Source organism: Coenobita brevimanus, chromosome 115 (assembly GCF_032717465.1).
Source record: "Coenobita brevimanus isolate Jiangsu-jjx chromosome 115, ASM3271746v2, whole genome shotgun sequence".
In the NCBI taxonomy this organism is placed as follows: Eukaryota; Metazoa; Arthropoda; class Malacostraca; order Decapoda; family Coenobitidae; genus Coenobita; species Coenobita brevimanus.
In genome coordinates, this window is record NC_137068.1 from 16,919,915 (window position 1) to 16,944,190 (window position 24,276).

Genomic DNA, 24,276 nt, shown 5'->3' on the forward strand with positions numbered 1-24,276 from the left:
TTTTATATCGTTTATCACTACAATTCTAGTCACTCCCTCCCCTTCCACAAACTCACTTTCATTAGTGAAAACCGACTGGAAACTTTGTTCATTATTTCTGCTTGCATTGCCGCATCTTTATAGACCTCTCCTTCTACTTTCAGTTTGGTGATTCCTTCCTTTTGCTTCAGTTTGCCATTGACAAATCTATAAAACAGTTTGGGTTCATCCTTACATTTGTCTATTATACCTTTTTCAAAAATCCTTTCTTCCTCTCTACGTATTCTTGTGTAATCATTTCTAGTTCTTTTATATTCTTCCTTTGTTCTCTTGTTACCTCTCTTTCTCCAATTGTTCCACGCCTTATCTCTCTTTTTTTGCTATCACACACCTTCTATTAAACCACTCCTTTTTTCTGTTTTCTGAAAGCTGTGTATTGCCCCCTTACCCAAACTAAGACCATTACCTGTCTAGTATCCTGCGAGATACTCGAAACCCATCTCCAAATCTGTGTATTAACTTTGTTTAGCATATCGTGTGAATTGTCTTCCCGTTCTGTAGCAGGGAATTTGTTAATATACGTGTAAGGTTGTTGTCCTGTTTTTATGCCCTGTTCCTCTCATACTGTGTCTAAGCTCTGGTCTAGAAAGGGAATCCAGCTGCACCCTAGGCATTCTTAGGACGGGAAGCCAATCTAAAAACGCCTAGCAAAACATATATATATATATATATATATATATATATACTACATCAACTGACTGGTGGTATCTCTACTGGTGCGTGGGTGGCTGACTGCTGTCAGTACATGTGTACTCTGCCCCTCCAGGCACCTCTTCCCCACCCTACTCTGTCCTTGCCTGCCTGTCCCCCACCCTTCTCAGTCCCCCGAGATAGGTCTCCGAACCCCCCCACATTCCCACCTCTGTCCCAGCTAGCTTTTCCCCACACCCTCGTCCGCACGAGAGAGCCCGCCACACACTTTCAGTGGGTTTGGCACACTTATCCCCGGGAAATATTAAAACGTCCTCAGATGTGAACCGGCGTCAGGGGGTTAATGGAATGTGAAAGAGTGCAGTTTTATGTTTTATGAGTGGCAAGGGCATTAGCAGTACCTTAATATGAAGTAACTTGCACATCACCAAGAGTTATAGGTATTAAGGAAAATAGGTGTTAGATAAAACCCATTCTGGTATTAATGCAGTATAAAAGAGTGCAGCTTTATATTTGTGAGTAGCAAGGGCACTTAAGTTGCCTTAATGTGGTCACTCACACATCACCAAAAGATATGGTCTTCTGCAGAGGCTTGTTGGGTGGGGCAGGACCTGAGGGCTTCAAGATTCCTGTAGGAGGGGACTCAGGAGCCTCGTTCTCTTTGCCGCTATCACCTTAAGGGAAGTTAGCAAGGGAATCATGGCCTATATGTCCACACAACCCACTATCAACAGGCAAGTCTGACAACAGTACATAATGGAAGAAAGTAACACCCATCATGTAATGTATTGCAATTATATTAAAGTTACAGTCCAGTGTCAGAAAGGTGTACGAGTATACATGTACAATTCATCCCCAGCTCTGCATTTACAGCCACCTTTATAAAGGGTGTCCTAGATAATCTGTGACAGCAGTATCTTTAAATTTAGAGACCTTGTTCAGTAATTCCTTTTGTGCTTAAGCTCCATAGTATGTCTTCTATTGAGACATCCATCCAGCTGAAAGTAAACACAGCACGAATACATTATGCATAACTTGAACTTTGTCTGTAAATGGGAAACTGGAGGGAACTGTACTTAGAATATGAATGCCAAAATCACAATAGTAAAGTGCTGCAGCAAATACACTACAGCTGCAATTATCATTGATAAGTATGTGTTATAAAACTTGAGTGATTATGTGTTTGTGAAAATTATGCAAGCAGTTGTGACAGACATTACAAGAAGCATCTAAACTCTGAAGTTCTGCAGTGCAGTATAATCCTGTAAGTTAAATACTGAGTGGCATGATCAGACTAATAATTGTACAGTAAATACGATTCAGTTGACTGAATAAAATTCAGATTATTATCAGAAATCTTATGTATACTGTACGTGCAGGAGAGGGACGCCCTCACATGGTGGCATCGATATAATCAGGTAGCTCCACTGCCAGATTATACAAATGTCCCTCAACATCTTCCCTTGACCTCGAAAGGAGGATATTGGACTGTTCGAGAAAGGCAGCTTCAACCTGCAGTCCACCAGGTTCACATGTAATCCTAGGGTCACAACAATAGCAACAGCAACAATAGCAGCAGCAGTCACTAACCTTTCATTATAATTGTGACTGGTTTAGCTTGGCCAAGACCCTGGTACTTGCTGGAGAGTGAAGCTTTAGGACCAACGGCATTATTCTGAATTATGGTGGTGGTGGTGTATGAAGCTCCAGTTGATCCATTTGTGCTTGGAGAAGTTATGATAGACTCCTTGGCTTTTGCATTTGGGGCATCTCGACGTAGATTGGATCTAGAGAGAGTGGACACTAACTCCTTCTGCAGGGAGTCTCTTGAAGTCTGTCTATCTGCCCCATTTGGTCTGTTGTCGAGGTCATGTTCGTTTGTGGCTGGGAGGAAGTCCATCTTAACAGGTGTGGGTCGGTAGCTTGGGGATGGATAGGCGCTGATTGATACTAGGGGTTTTCCTGAACTTGGTTTCTTGGGATCAGTGTACATATTTGAAAGGTGTGTTTGTATGTTTGTTTTTTCCTCAGGTTTCTTGGTTTCAGTGTATGTGTTTGGAGAGCGTGCTAGCGTGTTTGTCTTCTCCTCAAAATTTGCTTTCTTGGTACCAAAGTATGTGTTTGGAGGGCGGATTTGAGTGTTTGGTTTCTCCTCAAGCTTAAACTCCATGGCTGTCCCAGTTGAGCCAACAGGACGGAGTGGAGGTATTGTGAATGTTGATGAAGAGGATGAGTTCTTGCCGTCTCCAGGCCGCTCACTCCACTGCTGTCGTTATAGTGAAAAATTTAGCATATTCATAAAGTGGTTAATCCACAGCAGCTACAAGAATGGTGTCATGTTAGAGCAAATGCATAATGTCTTTGCCTATACAGGCAGTCCTTGTTATTAGTATGGGATGAGTTCTAAAATATCACAACTTTTTACCTAGAAGATAAGCTGATAGTAAGTAAAAAGCTAAAGGTAGGGGCAGATGCCATGAGGAGATTTGCTGAGGTGCTCAACTGCATAACAGTCTTGGCGCTTGTGATGGATTATTAACCCACTAGCCTGATATACATGATCACTCCATTATCCAGGTACCACAGCTGGTGTCACCCTAAGTAATCACTGTACCAACAATGTAGTTACAAAGAGTGGTTTGACACCAGCTGATCACACCAGGATTGGAACCCTGGCACTTCTGGGTTGGCGAATTCATGGCTAGCAGTGTTAAGTTTTTGGCTACTGTTTCAGGGGAACTGGCAAGTCAATCACATGAATGGAACTTTATTTGGCAATTTTTCTTTAAAATCTATCTATCTATCTATAGCCCGACGCCTTAATCCCCCCAAAGGGTGGCCGCAGACAAAACGCCTCCAAGTCGCTCTGTCATCCACCATTTGAATACCCTCCCCCCAACTCACCCCCCCTCCCTCATATACCTCTCAAGTCCATCCCTCCACCTCATCCTCGGGCTACCCCTCCCTCTCCCTCCCTCCACCTCACCCACATACACCCTCTTAGTCAGTCTTTCATTCTCCATTCTCTACACATGTCCAAACCACCTCAGTGTATTTCTCCTAATCTTCTCAACCACATCCACATCCACCCCACAACGTTCCTTCACTTCTTCATTCGTCAACCTGTCCCTCCATGTCACTCCACATGCTCCTCTCAAGTAGCTCATTTCCACTGCTCTCACTCTTGACTTGTTCCCCTCTTGCAAGGTCCACGCCTCGCTTCCATACGTCAGGGTAGGGGTCACAATACTATCATGCAGTGACTTCTTAACTTCCATACTCACCTCCCTATTTCTCATCATAGCTTTCAGTGAACCAACAACCTTCCTTCCCTGCTGTACCCTTTCACGCACTTCATCCCTCAAAGTTCCATCCTTACTCATCACACTACCCAAGTACTTGAATGCACTCGCATTCTCCATATCCTCACCATCCAACCTCACTGTACATTCTGTGACTTCATTCCTCTCAAACACCATAACTTTGCTTTTGTTTACATCAACTTTCAGCTTCCTCCTCCTACACACTGTCCCAAATTCATTCACCAAACCTTGCAACTCCCATTCATCTTCACTCAACAATATTGTATCATCACCAAACAGCAACACCGGAATCTTCCAAATCTCACCCTCATTCATTAGTGCCACCCCTATATCCACTGCCCTACCTTGCACCTCCTTTACAACCCCATCCATGTATATATTAAACAGCCAGGGAAACATCACACAACCCTGTTTCAGTCCCACATTGAGATCAAAGAACTCACTTTGCTCACCATCCACTCGCACCGTAGCCCTAGCTCCTTCGTACATACTCTTCACAACATTCAACTATTTCCCCTCCACTCCATATATTCTTAATACCTTCCACATACCTTGCCTATCCATTCTGTCATAAGCTTTCTCCAAGTCCATGAAGGCAGCATACACTTTCTTTCCCTTCTCTAGATACATCTCCACTAAACATCTTAGAACAGTTATCTGATCTACACACCCTTTTCCCTTCCTAAATCCCCGTTGTTCTTCTCCAACTAGCTCCTCTGTCATATGCCTAACCCTATCAATGAGTATTCTACCATATATTTTATCAATCACACTAAGAAGGCAAATACCCCTATGGTTACCACATATTTCTCTCTCCCCTTTTCCTTTGTATAAAGGAACAATTATACCTGATTTCCAGTCCTCTGGAACCCTTCCCTTTCCCAAGCCAATCTACACAATTTCCATATCCACTCCACAACAATCTCACCCCCATACCTCAGCATTTCACCACACACTCCATCAATTCCTGGGGCCTTTTCCATCTTGATCTTCTTCATTGCTTCCACTACTTCCGCCCTACTGATCTCTTCCTCCCTCCTCTCATCTCTTCTTATCCCAGCCATTCCCCAGTCACTTATACTCGCATTGCTCTCACTCTCTACATTCAACAAATCCTCAAAGTGCTACTTCCATCTCCTCAATTTCTCTCTCTTCTCCACCAACAATCTATTATTCCTATCTTTCACTCCCCTACTATTTCCCCTTTCACCCTGCCTTACTTTCTTTACCTCCTTCCAAAACAATTTCTTACTCTCCCTCCATTTCACACTCAGATTCCTCCTAAACTCTTCATCCACTTTCTTCTTACTCTCCTTCAGCAGTCTCTTTACCTCCCTTCTCCTGCTCACATATACCTCTCTGTTCTCTCTCTCATCTTCTCCCCTACCTCTACTCGCTAACCAATTCACTATATGCCTTCTTCTTTTGTTCCACAGCTCGTTTCACCTCATCATTCCACCATGCTGTCCCTTGCACACCCTTGCATCTCCTCCTCACTCCACAAACCACCTCACATGCTGTGCCTATCTCTTCCGTGAATATCTTACATACGTCTTCCACCCCTTCCATCTGCTCTAACTCATATCTTCCCAATCTTTCTTCCTCTACACTCTTATACTCTGCCATTTTCTCACTATCTTGCAAATTTTCCACTCTTATCACAGGAGCTGTTTCCTCCTGTCTTCCCCTTCATCTCCTTAACCATTTTCTTTGCAGCTTTATCTTGGCCATCACTAAGTGATGGTCAGAGACTCCATTCCCCCACCCACTCCACACTCTTGCATCCAACACTTGTCTTCTCATTCGCTCATCCACACACACGTAGTCTAGCATTGCCTTTCGTTCAACAAGTTCACCATCCATCCTCCTCATTACTCTCCATGTATACCGGTGGATCATCTTATGCTGAAAGTAGGTGTTGGCTGTTGCCAACCCCTTACCAGCACAAATGTCCACCAAAGCACTACCATTCCCATCTACTTCAGCTGGCACACCCCACTGACCAACCACTCCATCCACTCGTACATTCCCAACTTTGCTATTCATGTCTCCAATCAAAAGCACTCTCTTGCTTCTCTCAAATTTGTCCATACATGCTTCTACTCTCGCCCAAAACTCATCTTTCACTCTTGCCACTCGGTCCTCTGTTGGAGCATACACACATACAATCGCCCACGCTTGTATACCTACTTTCATCCTCACTCATACAATCCTTGTACCCACTGTTCCATACTCTCTTATATTCTCCTTCCACTTCTTGCTTATCATCAGACATACTCCCTTCCTTGCCCTCTCATTCTCATTAACTCCCGCACATATACCTAAACCATATTCCCATTCTCTCACCCTTTCACCTTTCCATTTAGTTTTAGTCAATCCACATATATCCACTTTTGCATTCTCAAGCACCTGAAAAATCTCTCTCTCTTTCACTTCATCATTCACTCCTTTCACATTCCATGTTCCCACCCTCAGAATGTCCTTTGTCCGTTCCTTAGTCGTCAACTTATGTTCCGTCCTGGTTCGAGGCGCTTTATTTGCTTGTTTAGTTCGTTCTTTTTACGGGGTGGGGCACTAACCCACCACCAACCCTTTTAGTCGCCTCGAACGACAAGCAGGGATACTGGGGGAGTATTCTTGAAACCCCCCTACCCCCAGGGGTAGGCAAAACCAGTATTATATTAAGGGCTGTCTGAACATTTTTTAGGTTGATACGCTACATCATATTTCTTACCACACATCCTTAGCTACACCTAAGAGAGTTCACTTGTACAGTGTACAGTTATATGGTGATAATAAAAATTTATTGAAGTACAGTTATATGAAGACAAGTGGAAAAACATTTTTTACAGTATGGCGCTCAAGAAAGTACCATGCAGACAAAGATATCACTGAAACTTAAAAACATTATAGTCACATAGTTCATTTGGTCTAACATGACAAAGATTCCTAACCCCATTCAAGTCGGTTAGTGCTTAAGTGCAGTCATACTGAAGGGGGAGACTCATTCTACATTGTAAGAGTGGGTCATTGAATTATATGCTCTTGAAAGTTGGCAGCTGATAGGTTGTCTGAGTGCATTCGCTAGTATTTTAAATAATTTTTGTCATATGGGTTACAGTAACCATTTCTGATGATAAAATTACTCAGATAAAATATACATATCAACGGCCATGCCACGTTGAGTACACCGCTTCCCGTCCGATCTGCGAAGTTAAGCAACGTTGGGTCTGGTTAGTACTTGGATGGGTGACAGCCTGGGAACACCAGATGCTGTTGGCATCCCTACGTGTCAAGTGGGGTTGGTGGAGGATTAGTGCCTCTCCCTGTAAAACAATTAACTCTAAGCCCTTGGCCACCCCTTTTGGGATACATGGCGTCTGGCAACGGATGGATGGACGGATCATTTTTGCAAACGGCCATACCATGTTGAGAGCACAGCTTCTCGTCTGGTTGGCAAAGTTAAGCAATGTTGGGTCTTGTTCATAATTGGAAGGGTGACCACCTGGGAACACCAGATGCTGTGGGCATTGAATTTTGGTGGTAGGTGGCAGCAACCATCATCCACTCACTTGATGTAGTTTTGCCTACTTCTTCCTTCGCTTTCATTTTGTTTTTTCTGTTTTCCCTTCTCTCTTCCTATTTTCTCCCATCTTCTCTGTCACTTTTTATTGCTTTTCTTTCCTTTTCAGGTGGTTTTACATTGAGTGACAAGCCTAATGGCTTCCTATAAGCCAGGACATCACAGTTACAGTGCTGGATGGTAACCATATAACCATCCCATAAGTGTTCCCTACATGTCAACAAGTGGTTTGGCGAGGGTTAGTGCCCCTAACCATAAAACAACTGGCTAAAAGACAAACAGCCACCCCTTGTGGAATTATGGTATCTGGCTATCGGTAGATAGACAGATCATTATTTGCAAAGATTAATTTAAAAAGGAGGCCTTACAAAGTTTTTCAGATGGCCTAGATATGTGTGAAGTTTTCATTCTCCTGCTAAATCAATATAATGTCACAGTAGTGATGTATAATTTACCTAAATTTGCCTTAACATGTTGGAAACGTGAAAGAACTCGTAAAACTTCATCGCAAAATGTTGATTTGGCAGGAGAATGAAAACTTTACACATATCTAGGCCATTTATCGTTAGGACTTTGTAAGGTCTCTTTTTAAATTTAATCTGTGCAAATAATGATACATATATTTCATGTGAGCAATCTTACTGTCAAAAACTGTTACTGTAACCCTTATAATAAAATTATTTAAAATACATTGTTACTAGTGAATGCTCTCTGACAACCAATCAGGTGCCGGCTTTCAAAAGCTTAAGACTTCTCATCTCGGACAAAATCAAATTGGTTATAGTTTTCAGTTCTGTCGGATACAAATAAATTAATTGTAGTGTGTTAACCAATAAATTACTAAATTTAGAGCAAAGACAAGATGCTTGTGAACTTTGGAGGTGCCAAACGCACTTCTTCCTTTGTGAATTATTTTGGTCATTGCACTTGATTATTCTCTTGTATGTTCTTCGTATATGTATTACTGACACAGAATAACAGTATCTAATCAGGCCAAATAAAAAAATAAACTGGTAAGGAAGAGGTGCTGGGGAACCTCCTTATTTCCTGGGAAGGTAAGCCCAAGTGGTCATGTCAGGGTGGGATGGGGCGGGATGGGGTGAAATCAGGAATCGATGAGGATCGGTTAAGCATGCACAAACAGTGGGATGATGCTTGAGAAGGATGCCTTCATGTGGTGGCACTGATATAACCCTCAACTATTCCCTATCCCCCAGAAGGAGGAGAATGGACGGCAGGAGAAGAGTACCTTAAACCTGCAGTCCATCAGGCTTACATTTCAGATGACCCAGGAGCCACAGCCACAGGAACAGCAAGCAGTAGAAAGGGATAATTGTGTGGGTCACGTAGTTGATACTTTCTTCTCTTTAACTTGGCCTAAATTTGCCACTGCTCCAGCTTGAGTGTTGTAACAACAACTGAATGACACTAGAACATGATGGTAGTCATAAAGGAATACTATGGAAGGGATATAGAGCTATATTGTCTTAATCTGTCACTTAGCTATGAGAAATAGGTTACAAGGGGGCAAAAATTTGGGCCAGATTGAGGTATATCAGTACTTGTGTGTGCACTTAGACTATACTGATGGTCACGGGTCTTTAACAGTCATGAAGAAGTGCTGTGGAAAGGAAGTAAAGCTGTAGTATTGTACAACTTAATAAAGAGCAAAAATTAAATCCAAGTTCGGGTATCTCATTATTTTGATATTTAAATGTGCACTTCAACTGTGCTGGTGTTTGTAGTCCTGTACAATCCATATGTGTGTTGGGCAGGCAAAACATTGTGAAGACAGAAGACACAACTTACAGCGGGGGGAAGCGGGGTGCAGTAGCCAGGCATTGGGGGCGGGGGGGGCGGGGCTCCTGGAGGTAGCGTGGGGGGGCAACGGGGCAGGGGGCTGGCCTGGGGGTGAGGTGGTGGTGGACTAGATAGACTGTGGACCTCTGGGGACTGCTTGACCACAGGGTGAGGTGGCATATGTACACGATTATTGAGATCAGGTACAGAAGGCTCAGTGGAGGAAGAGGTAGCAGAGGGACCCGGGAAGGAAGAGGTAGATGGTAAGGAGGTGTTTGGTTTCCTGAGAGGAGGAGGGGGTGGAGGGGGAGGAGGAGGAATGGATGTGGTGAGGGGAAGTACCTGTCTTTCTCCTGATCCAGCGGGTAAGCCGATTCTGTTGACAGATGCTGATTTAGGTTTATTGACACTGGCCTCCTTGATGCCATTGATCTTGGCAGCAGTTTCCCACATCATGGATTTTGGCCGTATGTTGTTAGTGGTTATAATTTCACTGCTGTTGGTGGTAGCCACTGGAGGTCTTCTCACTATTGTCATGTTCTGTTGACTCACTTGGCTGTTGCTGATTATTTTTGATGTGAATTCTGTATTGTTCTCGACGGTTTCAGGGGCCTTTGGCAGACTTTGTTCTGTTATTACTTCAGTGTTGTCTGTTGTATCTTCTTTTACATCTTCACTTGCAGATTCTTTTGTTGTGAACCTTTTCTTGTATGCTGATTTGAATTCTTCCATCAGCTAAAAGAGAAAAATACAAGTTTATTAAATCTATAATGTAGGCAGTATAAAACTGCAAATATTGTACAATTAACCATCTAAATTTGATGACCAAAATGTCAGGGAATACTGTATGTTCATTTGACAGAGAAGTGGCATGCATTATTTACCTATTATGTCAAATGTACTGTACCAATTTCCATGAAGATGGTCATTAATTTTTTACTGATGATATGAATTGTGTGACAGTAGCCAGATTAAAATCCCTAGTGGCTATCTGTATATCCACTCCCCTGCCTGGGAAACTGTTAGCCCTATCAATGCAAGTAACCTTTTGTAGTTTATTTTTGCTGTTACCAGGCAGTTTTGTACAGCTTAGGTGTATTCCGTTCACATTAGCCAAATATGAAATTGCCATCTCTCCATTTTGAATGTTGACATATAGTAAGAAGCTAACAGTATAATATGGTGCTGGTCATGAAGCGCCACATAAGGATGCAGGACAACAGTATGGTATTGTATTATTCTGCCACTGATTTACAGGCAACAGACTGCTGAAGGTAAAAAATCTCAGCCAAGCTAAAGTAGATGAACTATTGGGTCTGTAGAAGTGCAGAGTTTCATCAAGGTTATCTCTAACCCCATTAGTTTAGCAAGCCTCTCCCAAGCCGAGTAAAATCATCTGGTGTTAGCAAGCGTAAGGTGCAGTATTCATTAATGAATTAAAGACATTACTTGTCACACACACACAAAATAATAATAATAACCGAAATATCATCATTATCAGCAACAGAATCTTTTCGCTATAACATTATAAATAATATCGGTAGGTTAGGTGCTAAATGGTAATAGCCAATCCCTTATTACCCTCTTTGGGGTGTTGAGGACCAAAGCATTATCTATACTCTAACCTGACAGTGACCTGTAACCCCTCTCAGCTCAGATGATGGCCAGGCGTAGTTAGAGTGGAAATAGATTTGATTTGACTATTAACCAAGGAGATTCATTCCTACCTCATAACTAAGACACTGAATTTTATGAAACCACGACCTGGTGTGCAAGTTGTACGTATGACTTCTTTCCCTCAGGTGGAAAAAAATTAACTATAGGCTGTTGTAGTCCACGGACCAGACTCACAAACCAACTTAACATCAACTCGATCATAAAACTAAAATTCTTTTTTGCATAAAGGACAAGGAAAGTTTACAGTCTTCCCATGTCTCTTGGTTTGTCTGTAACAGCTTGAGTCAAGGGTGAGAGCAGTAGAAATGAATTATCTATGAGGAGCACGTGGAGAGACAGACAGACAGACAGACAGACATATGAGGGAGTGAAGAAGCACTGTGGTGTTGATGTGGATATGCTACAAATCATTACATAGGAGAAATATCTTAAGAATGCTTACTCATGTAGAGAGAATGAAGAATGGGTGACTGACTAGGAGGTACAGTATGTGGCATGGCAGAAAGACAGAGGAGGAAGTGAAAGAGCATTGTGATGTTGATGTGGGTGTTTTAGAGAAGTATTTGAAGTACCCTGAGATGGTATGGCCATGTAGAGAAAATGGAAAACAAGAAACTGACTAGGAGAGTACATGCGAGTGAGATGGAGGGAGGAGAGGAAGGGGGAGACTAAAGATGAAATGGAGATATTGGTTGGAGGGAGGAGAGGAAGGGGGAGACTAAAGATGAAATGGAGATATTGGTTGAAGAGGTATAAGAGAGAGGGGGTATGTTAGGAGCAGAGAGGGCAGCCTGATGATGGAGGACAAGGAGATGTGGAGGTAGTTTCTTTGTAGCCAACTCTGCCTGGATTAGGATATCTTGCTATAGATGAACAGAGTAGGTAGACAAGGAGAATGTACATTCTCTCTTATGTCCTGTATTTTCTTTAACAGCAAATCATAGTTATGAGAGAGAGCTACTGTAACAGGGTGATCGAGCTGTGCAGTTATACAGACATCCCCTGAAAGGAAGATGGTGAGCTGCAGGAGGAGGACAACTTCAGCCCACAGTTCACTGGGTTCACACTTCAGATAAACCTGGAGCTATAACTACTATCTGTCTATCTATCTATCCATTGTCTATTGCCAGACGCCTTAATCCCATACGGAATGGCCACAAACAAATCGCCTCCATGTCGCCTTGTCCACTGCCATTTCACTGTCCTGCTCCCAGCTCACACCCACCTCTCTCATATACCTCTCCACTTCATCCCTCCATCTCACCCTTGGCCTCCCCCTCCCTTTCCCCCCCTCCACCTCACTCACATACACTCTCTTCGTCAGTCTCTCACTCTCCATCCTTTCCATATGGTCAAACCACCTCAATGTGTTTCTCCTAACGCTTCCTATCACATCCACATCCACACCACAACGATCCTTCACTTCCTCATTTGTCAGTCCGTCTCTCCATGTGACTCCACATGCTCCTTTCAAATAACTCATTTCCACTGCTCTCACTCTTGTGTCCCTCCAACAAGGTGCAAGCTACACTTCCATATGTTAGAGCTGGTATCACAATACTGTCATGCAGTAACTTTTTCACGTCCATGCTCACTTCCCTGTTTCTTATCATTGCTTTCAAATAACCAGCAATCTCTCTTCCTTGTTGTACCCTCTCAAGCACTTCAGCCTCTAAACTTCCATCCTTACTCATCACACTACCTAAGTACTTAAATGCACTCACATTTTCCATTTCCTTCTCATCCAACCTCACTGTACATTCGCTGACTTCATTTCTCGCGCGGACCATAACTTTACTCTTCCCTACATTCACCTTTAGACTCCGTTTCTTACACATTCTTCCAAATTCATCCACCAAGCCTTGCAGCTCCACTTCGTCTTCACTTAACAACACAGTATCATCTGTAAACAACAATACAGGGAGTTTCCAAACACTGCCCTCTCTTGTTACGGCCATTCCAACATCCACTGCCCTACCTTGTATCTCTTATATAACTCCATCCATATACAGATTGAACAACCATGGAGACATGACACATCCCTGTTTCAATTAAACCTTCAAATAGAAAAATTCACTCAGTTCGCTATCCACACGCACTGCAGCCTTAGCACCCTCATACAAACTCAATTTGGCATTCAACAACTTCCCATCTACTCCATATATTCTTAATACTTTCCACAATCCTTGTCTATCCACCCTGTCATATGCTTTCTCCAAATCCATGAAGGCTGCATACAACTTCTTTCCCTTCTCTAGAAACTTTTCCACTAAAGACCTAAGAATGAATATCTGATCTACACAACCTATTCCCTTGCTAAAACCTCCCTGTTCTTCTCCAGCTATTTCCTCTGTTATTTCCTTAACTCTGTCAATAAGTATCCTACCATAAACTTTTCCTATTACACTAAGAAGACAAATGCCCCTATGATGACCCCACATCTCTTTTTTCCCCCTTTCCTTTGTGCAGAGGAATAATTATACCTGACTTCCAATCCTCCAGGACTCTACCTTCCTCAAAGGCCAATCTGCACATCTTCCACATCATTCTACTACTATATATCTCTCCCCCATGCTTCAGCATTTCACCGCACACTCCATCAATTCCTGGGGTTTTCCCCATTTTGACTTTCTTCACTGCTTCCACAACTTCCATCCTACTGATTTCTTCCTCTCTTCTCACATCCATCTGTTTCGCAGCCAATCCCAAGCCACTTATACTCGCATTGCTTTCATTTACTGTGTTCATCAATTCCTTAAAGTGTTCTCTCCATCTGCTCACTTTTTTTAACTTCTCCACTAGTAATCTACCATTTTCATCTTTCACTCCCCGACTAACTTCTTCAACACCCTGTCTAACGTTCTTTGCCTCATTCCAGAACATTTCCTTACATTCCCTCTACTTTACACTCAAATTCCTTACAAATTCCTCATCCACTCTCTTCTTTCTCTAACTAATCTATTCACCTCTCTCTTCCTCTCTAATATTACTCTCTCTTCCGTCTCTCAACTTTTTCCACGCCCCTGTTTCTCATCCACACACTATATGCTTTCTTCTTTTGTGCCATGGCCTCTCTCACCTCTTCATTCTACCATGCTGTTCCCTACACCCCCTTTCGTCTTCTCTTCACCCCACACACCACCTCACATGCTGCACAGATTTCTTCCGTTATTATCTTGCACACACCTTCCACGTCCCCCATCTGATCCAATCCATATTTACCCAATCGCTCCTCCACCTCTCTCTATAATTCTGCCTTTTTTCCATCCTCTTGTAACCTTTCCACCCTCCCTGTGTGAACTACTTCCTCCTGTCCTTCCCTTCTTATATTTCTTCATTTCATTGGACATTGATTCTGACCACCACTAAGTGGTGGTCAGAAAGTCCACTCCCCAACCTGTATATACTCTTGCATCCATTACACACCTTCTCATCCTCTCATCCACACATACATAATCAATCATTTCTTTCCGTTCATTCAGTTCACTACCCACCCTTCTCATCACTCGTCATGTATACCTGTGGATCATTTTGTGCCTGAAGACGGTTTTGGTTTTATCACCAACCCCTCCCGGCACAAATGACCATTAAAGCACAGCCATTCTCATCCACCTCTGCTGCCACACCCCACTCACCAACTACTCCACACAGACTTTCTCGCACAGACTTTCTCTTCCAATTCCACCTTAGACGATTCCGGTGCTGTTCCTCCATCACTTCCCCCCTCTGACTTCCCCATGGCTGACATTAAAATTTCTTCAGCTGATGTATTCTGCCATCACTGGCCTCAGTACTAACAAGGCATATGGGCCTGATGGAGTCCCTCCTGTTGTTCTCAAGAACTGTGCTTCTGTGCTTACACCTTGCCTAGGCAAACTCCTTCCCCTTTGTCTGTCAACTTGTACCTTTCCTTCTTGCTGGAAGTTTGCTCTCATTCAGCCAGTCCCAAAGAAGGGTGACCACTCCCAACCCTCCAACTATCGTCCAATTGCTTTAACGTCCTGTATTTCAAAAGTTTTCGAGTCAATTCTCAATAGAAAATTTTAAGGCATCTTTCCTATCACAACCTTCTTTCCGATCGTCAGTATGGGTTCCGTCAGGGACGCTCCACTGGCCATCTTCTCACCTACCTTTCAGACTCCTGGTCATCCTCCTTTCGGGACTTTGGCGAAAGCTTTGCCATTGCACTTGACCTCTCAAAGGCTTTCGATCGAGTCTGGCATAAATCTTTAATTTCCAAACTGCCCTCCTATGGTTTCTATCCTTCTATCTGTGCCTTCATCGCTAGCTTCCTTTCTGGTCGTTCTATAGCCGCTGTTGTAGACGGCCATCGTTCTTCTCCTAGATCTATCAACAGTGGTGTTCCTCAGGGCTCTGTCCTATCACCAACTCTCTTCCTTTTATTCATCAATGATCTTCTAAGCTGTTCATCCAACCCTATCCACTCATACGCTGATGACTCCACCCTTCACCTTTCCATTCGGTTCTCGCAACGCCCATCTCAACAGTTATTTCAACAAACAAGGGATGAGGCTATGGCACACCTAATGTCTGACTTGGCTCGTATCTCTGACTGGGGAAAAAAAAATATAGTTGTTTTTAATGCATCTAAGACTCAGTTCTTAAACCTATCAACCCGACAAAATCTTCCACAGGTATACCCACTAATGTTTAATAATATTCAGCTTAATCCTGCATCATCCTTGAACATGCTTGGGGTTTCATTTACTCGGGACTTATCTTGGAACGATCATATTACATCTCTTGTAAAATCTGCTTCGAAGAGATTGGGTGTGCTAAGCCGACTCCGCTCTTTCTTTACCCCTGCACAATTGTTGACTCTATACAGGGGTTTTATCCGCCCCTGTGTGGAGTACAACTCTCATGTGTGGGGAGGCTTCCTACATACAGCTCTTCTCAATAGGGTGGAGTCAAAGGCTTTTCATCTCAATAACTCTCCTCCTCTTACTGACTCCCTTCAGCCTCTGTCTCTTCACCGCACTGTTGCATCTTTATCTCTTTTCTATCGCTACTTTAATGGTCACTGCTCCTCTGAACTGTCTGCTTGCATTCCTCCACTTCTACGACGGGCGCGCAGCACCCGTCTGGCAGCAAACTCTCATCCCTTTTCTGTCCAACTCTCTAATGCAAGAGTTAACCGTTACTCCCAGTCTTTCATTTATACAACAGGTCAACTCTGGAACTGTCTCCCTCTGTCTGTATTTCCTGCTGCCTATGATCTCCAGTCTTTCAAACGCAGTGTGTCCAGGCATCTCAAAATGATCGGATCTTGAATTTGGCTCTCTATTGTATTTTGTTTTTCTCTTGGAGGGAACTGTTACTGCGGGCTCATGGCCTTTGGTTCCTTCTTCCTCGCATAAAAAAAAAAAATCACGTTCCCTACTTTTGCACGCTTCCACATTTTCCAGAACTCTTCTTTCACTCAGGTTGCACGATCTTGTGTTGGTGCATACAGACACACAATTGCCCACCTTTGTAGTCCAACTTTCAATCTTACCCACACAGTCCTTGAGCCAACTGATTCATGCTCTCTTATATTCTCCTTCCATCTCTTTCACACAACAATGCACACACCTCCTTTTGCCGTCTTGTTCTCACCCACTCTCGCGCATATACCCCATCCATACTCCCATTCTCTCGCACTCTCACCTCTCCATTTAGTTTCAGTTAGTCCACATACATCCACTTTTGCACCCTCAAACACCTGGACAATCTCTCTCTTTCACCTCATCATGGGTTGGTGGAGGGTTAGAGTCCCTCCCCGTAAAACAAATAACTCAAAGTGAAATGGCTATCCCTTACGGGATCATGGCTTCTGCCAATTGAATGATTGATTGATTTGCACCCGTTACATTCCATGTCACAATCTGCTATTCCTGCTATGAGAAATTATTATTATTATTATTATTATTATTATTATTATTACTATTATTATTATTATTATTATTATTATTCACTTGATGTTCTGTTGCTCTCGGGTGACTGCCCTTTCATCTCTTCCTTCTTTCTTTCCTTCCTTCCTCTACTGTCTTTCTTTCCTTTATTCTTTCCTCTTCCTTCTGTCTTTGAGTGATTCTACACTAAGTGACAAGCCAAATAGTTTCCTGTACACCAGGAAACCATTTACTACGCTGGGTGGTAACCATATGGTGGGTAATTGGGTCGCTCCAGTCGGATTGAGCCGGTGCAGGTTGATATCCAAGAGATGGTTGGGGTTTATTGCTCACGTAATGCCACTCAGGGATGACTGAGGCTGGTCGCTCTCATCTTAAATGTCAGGACCAACTTGCATAGCCCCGGGCTCCTACGCTCCTCATGGGGCAACTCAGGATTAGGTGATGATGATGATGATGATGATGATGATTATTATTATTACTATTATTATTAACTACGCTCCTCATGGGTGTCCTACGCTGCTCATGAGGAAACACAGCATTAGATGATGAAGGAATGAAATGAATGAATGAAAATTATTATTATTATTTATTTATCTGATCTGGCAAATCAGATAGAGCCAGGATTCCGGGGGCTTGAATAATGAATGAATGGAAGCTTGGCCCATTGGACTGGGCAAACTTGGGCTATCTGGACGTTGCTACACCTCACCCTGCCCTAGGGTGGGAAAGGAGGTCCGGATGATGATCTGTCTATCTATCTATCTATTGCCAGACGCCTCAATCCCGTTCGGGGTGGCCACAAACAAATCGCCTCCACGTCGCCATGTCCCCCGCCATTTCACTGCCCTGCTTCCAACTCACACACCACTCTCTCATATACCTCTCCACCCCATCCCTCCATCTCATCCTCGGCCTCCCCCTCCCTCTCCCCCCCTCCACCTCACTCACATACACTCTCTTCGTCAGTCTTTCACCCTCCATCCTCTCCACATGGCCAAACCGGATGATGATGATTATTATTACTTATTTATTCATTTATTTTTAGGAAGGACAGTGAAGGGAGAGTGCATAAACTTCCCATGTTTTTTTTTTCCCTCCTCCTCCAAATTAAAATCTCTATTACAAGAAATTGAAGGTACAAAACCAATCTGCACCTCAACACAGCAGTTCCCATAACAGTGAATGCTGTTAAAGCAATAGGTGGTATTGTCAGTTTGTCATCAAACAGAACTGAGCCACTCATGGCATGAATACTTAACTGTGGTTGCACAAGATTGAATGAGCACTGGTTATGAGATTGGAAAAAGTCTCTCTGATAACTAGTCAACTCAACCCTCCAGCCTAACTACACTTGATATTAACTGAGCTGAAAAGGGTTAGAGATCTTTGTCGGGCAACAGTAAATGCTCTGTAGTAATGAAATATCTGGAATTCAGCATAATCATGATCCTTGTTCTCATTTTGACATCACCTGATCTCCAACTTCTCATTATCATGTGGTAAATATGTTACAGTATCTTATCTTATCACGTACCTTATCATGCTGTGATTGCTTAACATCCGTGGGCACTGCCTTGGAACGATCCTTCTTCATGGCATCTATTTTATCTTCAAACAGTTGGGCTCTTGAGGCATCATCACCATTTAAGTCACTATGGTCATCCTGAAAATGAGGCATGTTTCTTACTGTTGGCTGTACAGTGTTCAAGGTAGCATAAGAGGCTTCATATTGCCCCATTCTTAGCAGTTTAATTTGGATATTACACCGTAGCATTCCCATGTACAGTATGTTATTTGTATAATGTTAATATCACTATACTTTATGTGGATAACATACAGTACAAGAGGTTATTAAGGCTATTAATTTTCCATCATACACCATAACATTCTCTTGTATGTTATTTATGTAATTATAATATACATATAATTTGCACCAGTAACACAAGAGGATAGTGAGGTGTATTATGGAGAAAAAATTGCTAAGGAAGATGTGTTACGAAATCTCCTTAGCCACTTAGAATGTGACATTATGGAGTCACTAATTGTCTTCCACTGGAGACACCAATATTGCTGTACTCGGTGGCTGTGCTGTCCGGTATACAAATGCCCCACTATTCCTTCTCTATCTCCCATAAGGAGGAGGATGGTCTGCAGGAGAAGAGTAACCTAAGCCTACAGTCCACTGGGTTCATACACAGATGAGCTTGGGGTTGTTACTGCCACAGCCAGTACTACAACTGCTACTACAACCACTGCTACCTTTTTGACAGTTACTACTAATACTAATACTACTACCACTACAATTACTTCTACTACTACTACTGCTACTACTACCACTGCTACTTTTAAGTTACTACTACTAATACTACTACCACTACAATTACTTCTACTACTACTACTACTATTACAACCACCATCTCTATTACTGTATGGTGGTTTGGGACTCCCTGTATGTGGTGATCCTCATAAAGGTAGTAGTGAAGTTACAGTGAGTCCACACATTGTTAACCCACTGAATCTGGTGATGTATTTTTAAAGAACACTGTACATGTATAGTATATATTCTTGATATCTCCAGATTCTTTTTTTTTTTTTTTTTTTAATTCAGTTTGAAGGAAGACTTTATGATCAGGAAGGGATAGCTATAGAAACCCCTTCACTACTACAGGTCTTTCCTAAGGTGACTAAAACCATCTGGAAATAGTAAGAATACTTTAAATACGGTATGTCACACAGATTCAGTGAATTGAAACATTGCTCTAATTCCCTTCAGGGTGAGGTGGTAGACAGTGGCAAGCCTCGCAGTGCTAGATTTACATTTTATGTGTGTATATATATCATTTATTCATTCATCATCCAATTCTACATTGCCCCACGAGGAGCGTACGAGCCCGGGGCAAGGCAAGTTGCTCCTGACATTAAAGATGAGACTGACCAGCCTCACTCATCCTTGAGTGGCATTACGTGAGCAATAAACCCTAACAACCCCTTAGATATCAACCTTCACCGGCTTAATCTGATTGGAGCACCGCAATTACGAACTAAACCACCAGGCACTAAAATTTGGTTATATGGTTGCCACCCAGCGTAGTAAATGGTTTCCTGATGTACAGGAAACCATTTGGCTTGTCACTCAGTGTAGAGTCACCCACAGGCAGAAGGAAGAGGAAAGAATGAAGGAAAGAAAGACAGAAGTGGGAGTGTAAAGTCACCAGTAAGCAGAAGGAAGAGGAAAGAATGAAGGAAAGAGAGACAGAAGAAGATGGATGGAAAGAAGGATGGAGGAGAGGAAAGGGAAGACACCCGAGAGCAGCACTACACCGAGTGAGTGGATGGTGAGCGCCCCCACCTACCACATATGTATACAGTAATATGTTATATGCTGTCTGTGAAATCTGTTATTGCACGATATGACTAGATTAAGTTAGTGTTAGATTTTCATTTATATATATATATATATATATATATATATATATATATATACGGTAAATCTAATAGTAACTTAATCTAGTCATATCATGCAGTAACAGATTTCACAGACAGCATATAACATATTATATGCTTCAACGTTTTTATGAATCCAAGTATGAAAAGTAATTCAAGCTATACAAGTTACTTTTATGAACCTACTAAATACACTAAGTACTATAATACAGTACAGTCAAGCACAGATATTTACTAATGTACAATCTTATCAAGTGAATATTATGAATTCAGCTACTGGTTATTTTAAATTAGTATATACAGCATCATAAGCAGAATACTGTATAATATGTTACTCTTGAATATGATTTGTATTAGGCAGTCAAACAGAGGAAGGATCAGTAGAGTACAAAGTACTTTTGTGCTTTAATATTTGCATTGAAAGAGTACATTATTGTTATGATATGCCATGAATATTGAGACAATACAAAATACCCTTCTGCATTAAAATCTCCTTTGTAAAAAACTTTCATATGAATCGGTGCCACCTCACCTTTGCTCTGCGTTGCTCCAGCTCTCTTTTGATGGCCTCAGCTAAGCTAGGTTTGGGGGGCCCTGAGGTAGGTGGTGGTGGAGGGGGTGGGGGAGGAGGGGGAGCACCACCTATGGATGGGATGCTGTTTGTGCTAATGGAAAAAGTAGTGCCAGGAGGTGCTGGTGGTTTGGGAGGAGGAGGTGGAGGCATACTGGACCGATATGAGGGGTGTGCGGTGTTTGGCAGGGTAGGATGTGTGGTGTTTGGCAGGGTTCTGTTTGTCAAAGGTGAGTCCTCCCAAACGGCACTCTCCCCACTGCTCGCCGACAGTGAGCCAATACTCTTACAGCGTCGGGGTGGGGCACCGGATCCGCATGACGACCCTAGGCCACTGCTACTGCTGCTGCTGTGAGCTGGGGAAGCGGGTGGGGACACCTGTCTTGGGTCCAAATGGCCTCGATGGGACGTTAGGGCTGTGGTATTTTTACGCGGGGGTGGAGGCGGAGGCGGAGACTTGATGAGCACCCTTGTGGTGTGTCGGCCGCTGGATATGGATGAGGTTGGGCTGGGGGGTGACTGGAGGTGGGGAGGGAGGTGGGTCTGGCCTGAACAAGTGATGACCAAAGGGGCCAAGGGAGCACTCTGGGTTCTTTCTAGGCCACGACGCTTCTCCTCCTGGTGGTAAGGGTGAGGGAGGGGGGGCAGCAGGGGGCCTCAGTGAATACAGGTGCAAGTAGACAGTAACAAATAAGAGCAACTGGTATCAAAGGTTCCACATTTAAGCACATCAAGGCATTATCCTCTTGAATCCAGATGATATCTTTTTTTTTTTTACTCATACCACCAGCCAATTTCAACTTTGGGAAAGTCCCACTGTATTGAATAGGTTTACTAAGGCTGTGTCTAACCCCACTGTTTCAGAGAGTTTATCTGACACTGAGTAACACTATCAGAAGATAACACAAATATAATGAGGAAAAATGTCACTGGGCTCAAGTGAAGTAAAAAAAAAAAAATAGACAGTAAGCACATCACAAATTACAGTAGCATTAAAGCACAGATATGCAGTGTACTCATCACAAACTACAGTACCACCACAACAATGTACTGTGATTATGTCAGTGTTCACACTGTTGACAGCATTGTTAAGAGAATAAGGTTTTTCTTTTTCTTTTTACATGTGATCACCATTTGTGTAAATTTTCCTTTTCTATCCACATGGAACTGCCTGCCAAACGTAAATTAATTCTTTTCAATTAATGGTGCCATGTATGAGTCACAAAACAAAATCATTAGGCACGAATGACTTGAAATGTGTTGGCTAGAGAACAGAGATACACAGTGGGGCTTGGCTGTCTAGGAACGATATGGTGTGTTGTGTGCCTTATCTTATCTTATGTAATCAGGTGGTGTTTGTACGGTAAAATGTCCTCTGAAGACTGATAAGGGTGATGAAGGAACATAGTTAACCTTCTAATTTTCAAACCATTTAAACCTCAACATATATTCACATCAACCCTCATAAATAGATCCGAATGTTAATTTTGTCATTCTTTTGATATAATCATTTTAATATGATGTCATATCGTTTTATTTATTTTGGGTAGTGTTACTGCCAAATTATTTCATTCTGTATAGAAAGGAGGTTTTGTACTCAATGTGACTACAAGATATAATGCACGACTTTACTTATCAGTGTGGTGAAAAAGGTCAAATACATTATTGATAGGTTCGCATGTTCATCGGGGCATGAACTCAGTGGACTGCAGGAAACCAGCCACTTCAGCAGGGCACTTTCAGTGATCTTTTACTGATGTTATATTAAAGGATTCTCTGCTTTGTGACAGTGAAGTGCATATGGTGATTAAGTTGTATTATGGTGTGAGGGGCCTGCATTACAGTGAGAGTATAATGGATTAGTTATGAGCCGTATTTTGTGTTGGTACTATAGCAAAGAAAGTGATAAGTAACAGATGATGCAGTACACAGATTTTCCATATAATACACAAACACAAAATGCTGTTAAATGCTCAGTTAGTGGAACCCTTGATGTTGCAACACTACATTTGTGCAGTGCTATTACTTACAGTTGTATTATTGTCTCATACTCAAGTTTTGGTTTCAAGAGGAAACTACAGCACTACTATAGAATTTTTATCCATCTGTATTGTTATTGTAGTATTCTGAGTATGAGATAACAAATTTTAACTACTGTATCTATGGTGATAAAAGGTGCTAAAAGAATTATAGGCCTATATGGGTAATATATAATAATATACAGTGCTTATTCTGCAATATTTGTACAGTTGACTGATAATGCAAAGTGTTGAGATTCAGTAGTCTCAAAAAGCGTAGCTCTTTCTTCTGCAGTATCTTCTACACCTATGACAGAAAGGCAGAATATACAGTACACTGCTTCTTTGCTGAGAGAGCTGACAGAATCATTCCAGAATATGTAAGACATGTTTTAGCACTGAGCATACAGAACAGCATTACAATGAAATGCATAGCATTGGACATGAAGCTCCAACATACTCAACTCCTCACTTAAAGTCATTTTTAAAAGTATTCATTTGTTGTCCTTGAAATTTGTTCATCACTGGTTCTAAAGTTGTTATGGAGTTGGAAATGAGTGCCATAGTGTATTTTAGTCATTATCCAGTAACATTTTTTACTTAACCTTTTCATTACTTCCCTAACTCTAAAATGTGGATGGTGGACTGCAGGGGAAGAGCAGTTTAAGCCCGCAGTCCACTAGATTCATGTGTCAGATGATCCTAGGGCCACTACAGCAACAACAGAATTATAGTGACAACATATATATTTTTTTTTATTTATATGTGCTACTGTCAGTCATTTTCATTCAGCTCTGGATAGCCCGTTCATTGTAAATGAATTTATGAAGGCTGTATCTAACTCCTCTAGTTTAAAGAGTCTTTCCTAAGCTATGTATAGGCTATTCTCTGGTGGCATTACTGAAAAAGAGATTCAGTATATTTCCCACAGAATACAGTATTTTTCTTTTCTTTTTTTTTATGCGAGAAAGAAGGAACCAAAGACTAGGAGCCCGCAAAACAGTTCATTCAAAGAAAAAAACATAAACAATACAAAAGAGAGCCAACTTCTAGATCCGTTCATTTCGAGATGCCTGGACACACTGCGTTTGAAGGACTGGAGATCATAGAAAGTAGGAAATACAGACAGACCGTTCCAGAGTTGACCTGTTGCAACATAAAGGACTGGGAGTAACGGTTAACTCTTGCATTAGAGAGCTGGACAGAAAAGGGATGAGAGTTTGTTGCTAGACTGGTGCGACGATAGAGGGAT

The 24,276-nt window shown here is 42.3% G+C and overlaps 1 protein-coding gene and 1 non-coding gene across 2 annotated transcripts in view; one reads left to right on the forward strand and one right to left on the reverse strand.

Annotated features, from left to right (window-relative positions):
- Positions 1–1,245: 1,245 nt before the first annotated feature.
- The window catches only part of LOC145418641 (uncharacterized), a 161,954-nt gene continuing 138,923 nt past the window's right edge, over positions 1,246–24,276 (reverse strand). The window contains exons 10-14 of the mRNA XM_080287003.1: positions 20,968–21,624; positions 18,526–18,654; positions 9,739–10,131; positions 2,281–2,956; positions 1,246–1,364 (exon numbers count right to left, since the gene is read on the reverse strand). Coding sequence (XP_080143129.1) covers positions 1,246–1,364; positions 2,281–2,956; positions 9,739–10,131; positions 18,526–18,654; positions 20,968–21,624 — 1,974 coding nt within the window. The remainder of the gene's footprint in view (positions 1,365–2,280; positions 2,957–9,738; positions 10,132–18,525; positions 18,655–20,967; positions 21,625–24,276) is intronic.
- Positions 7,177–7,295, forward strand: LOC145418661 (5S ribosomal RNA). Its single transcript, XR_013900728.1, has one exon. It is a non-coding gene; the product is annotated as a 5S ribosomal RNA (ribosomal RNA).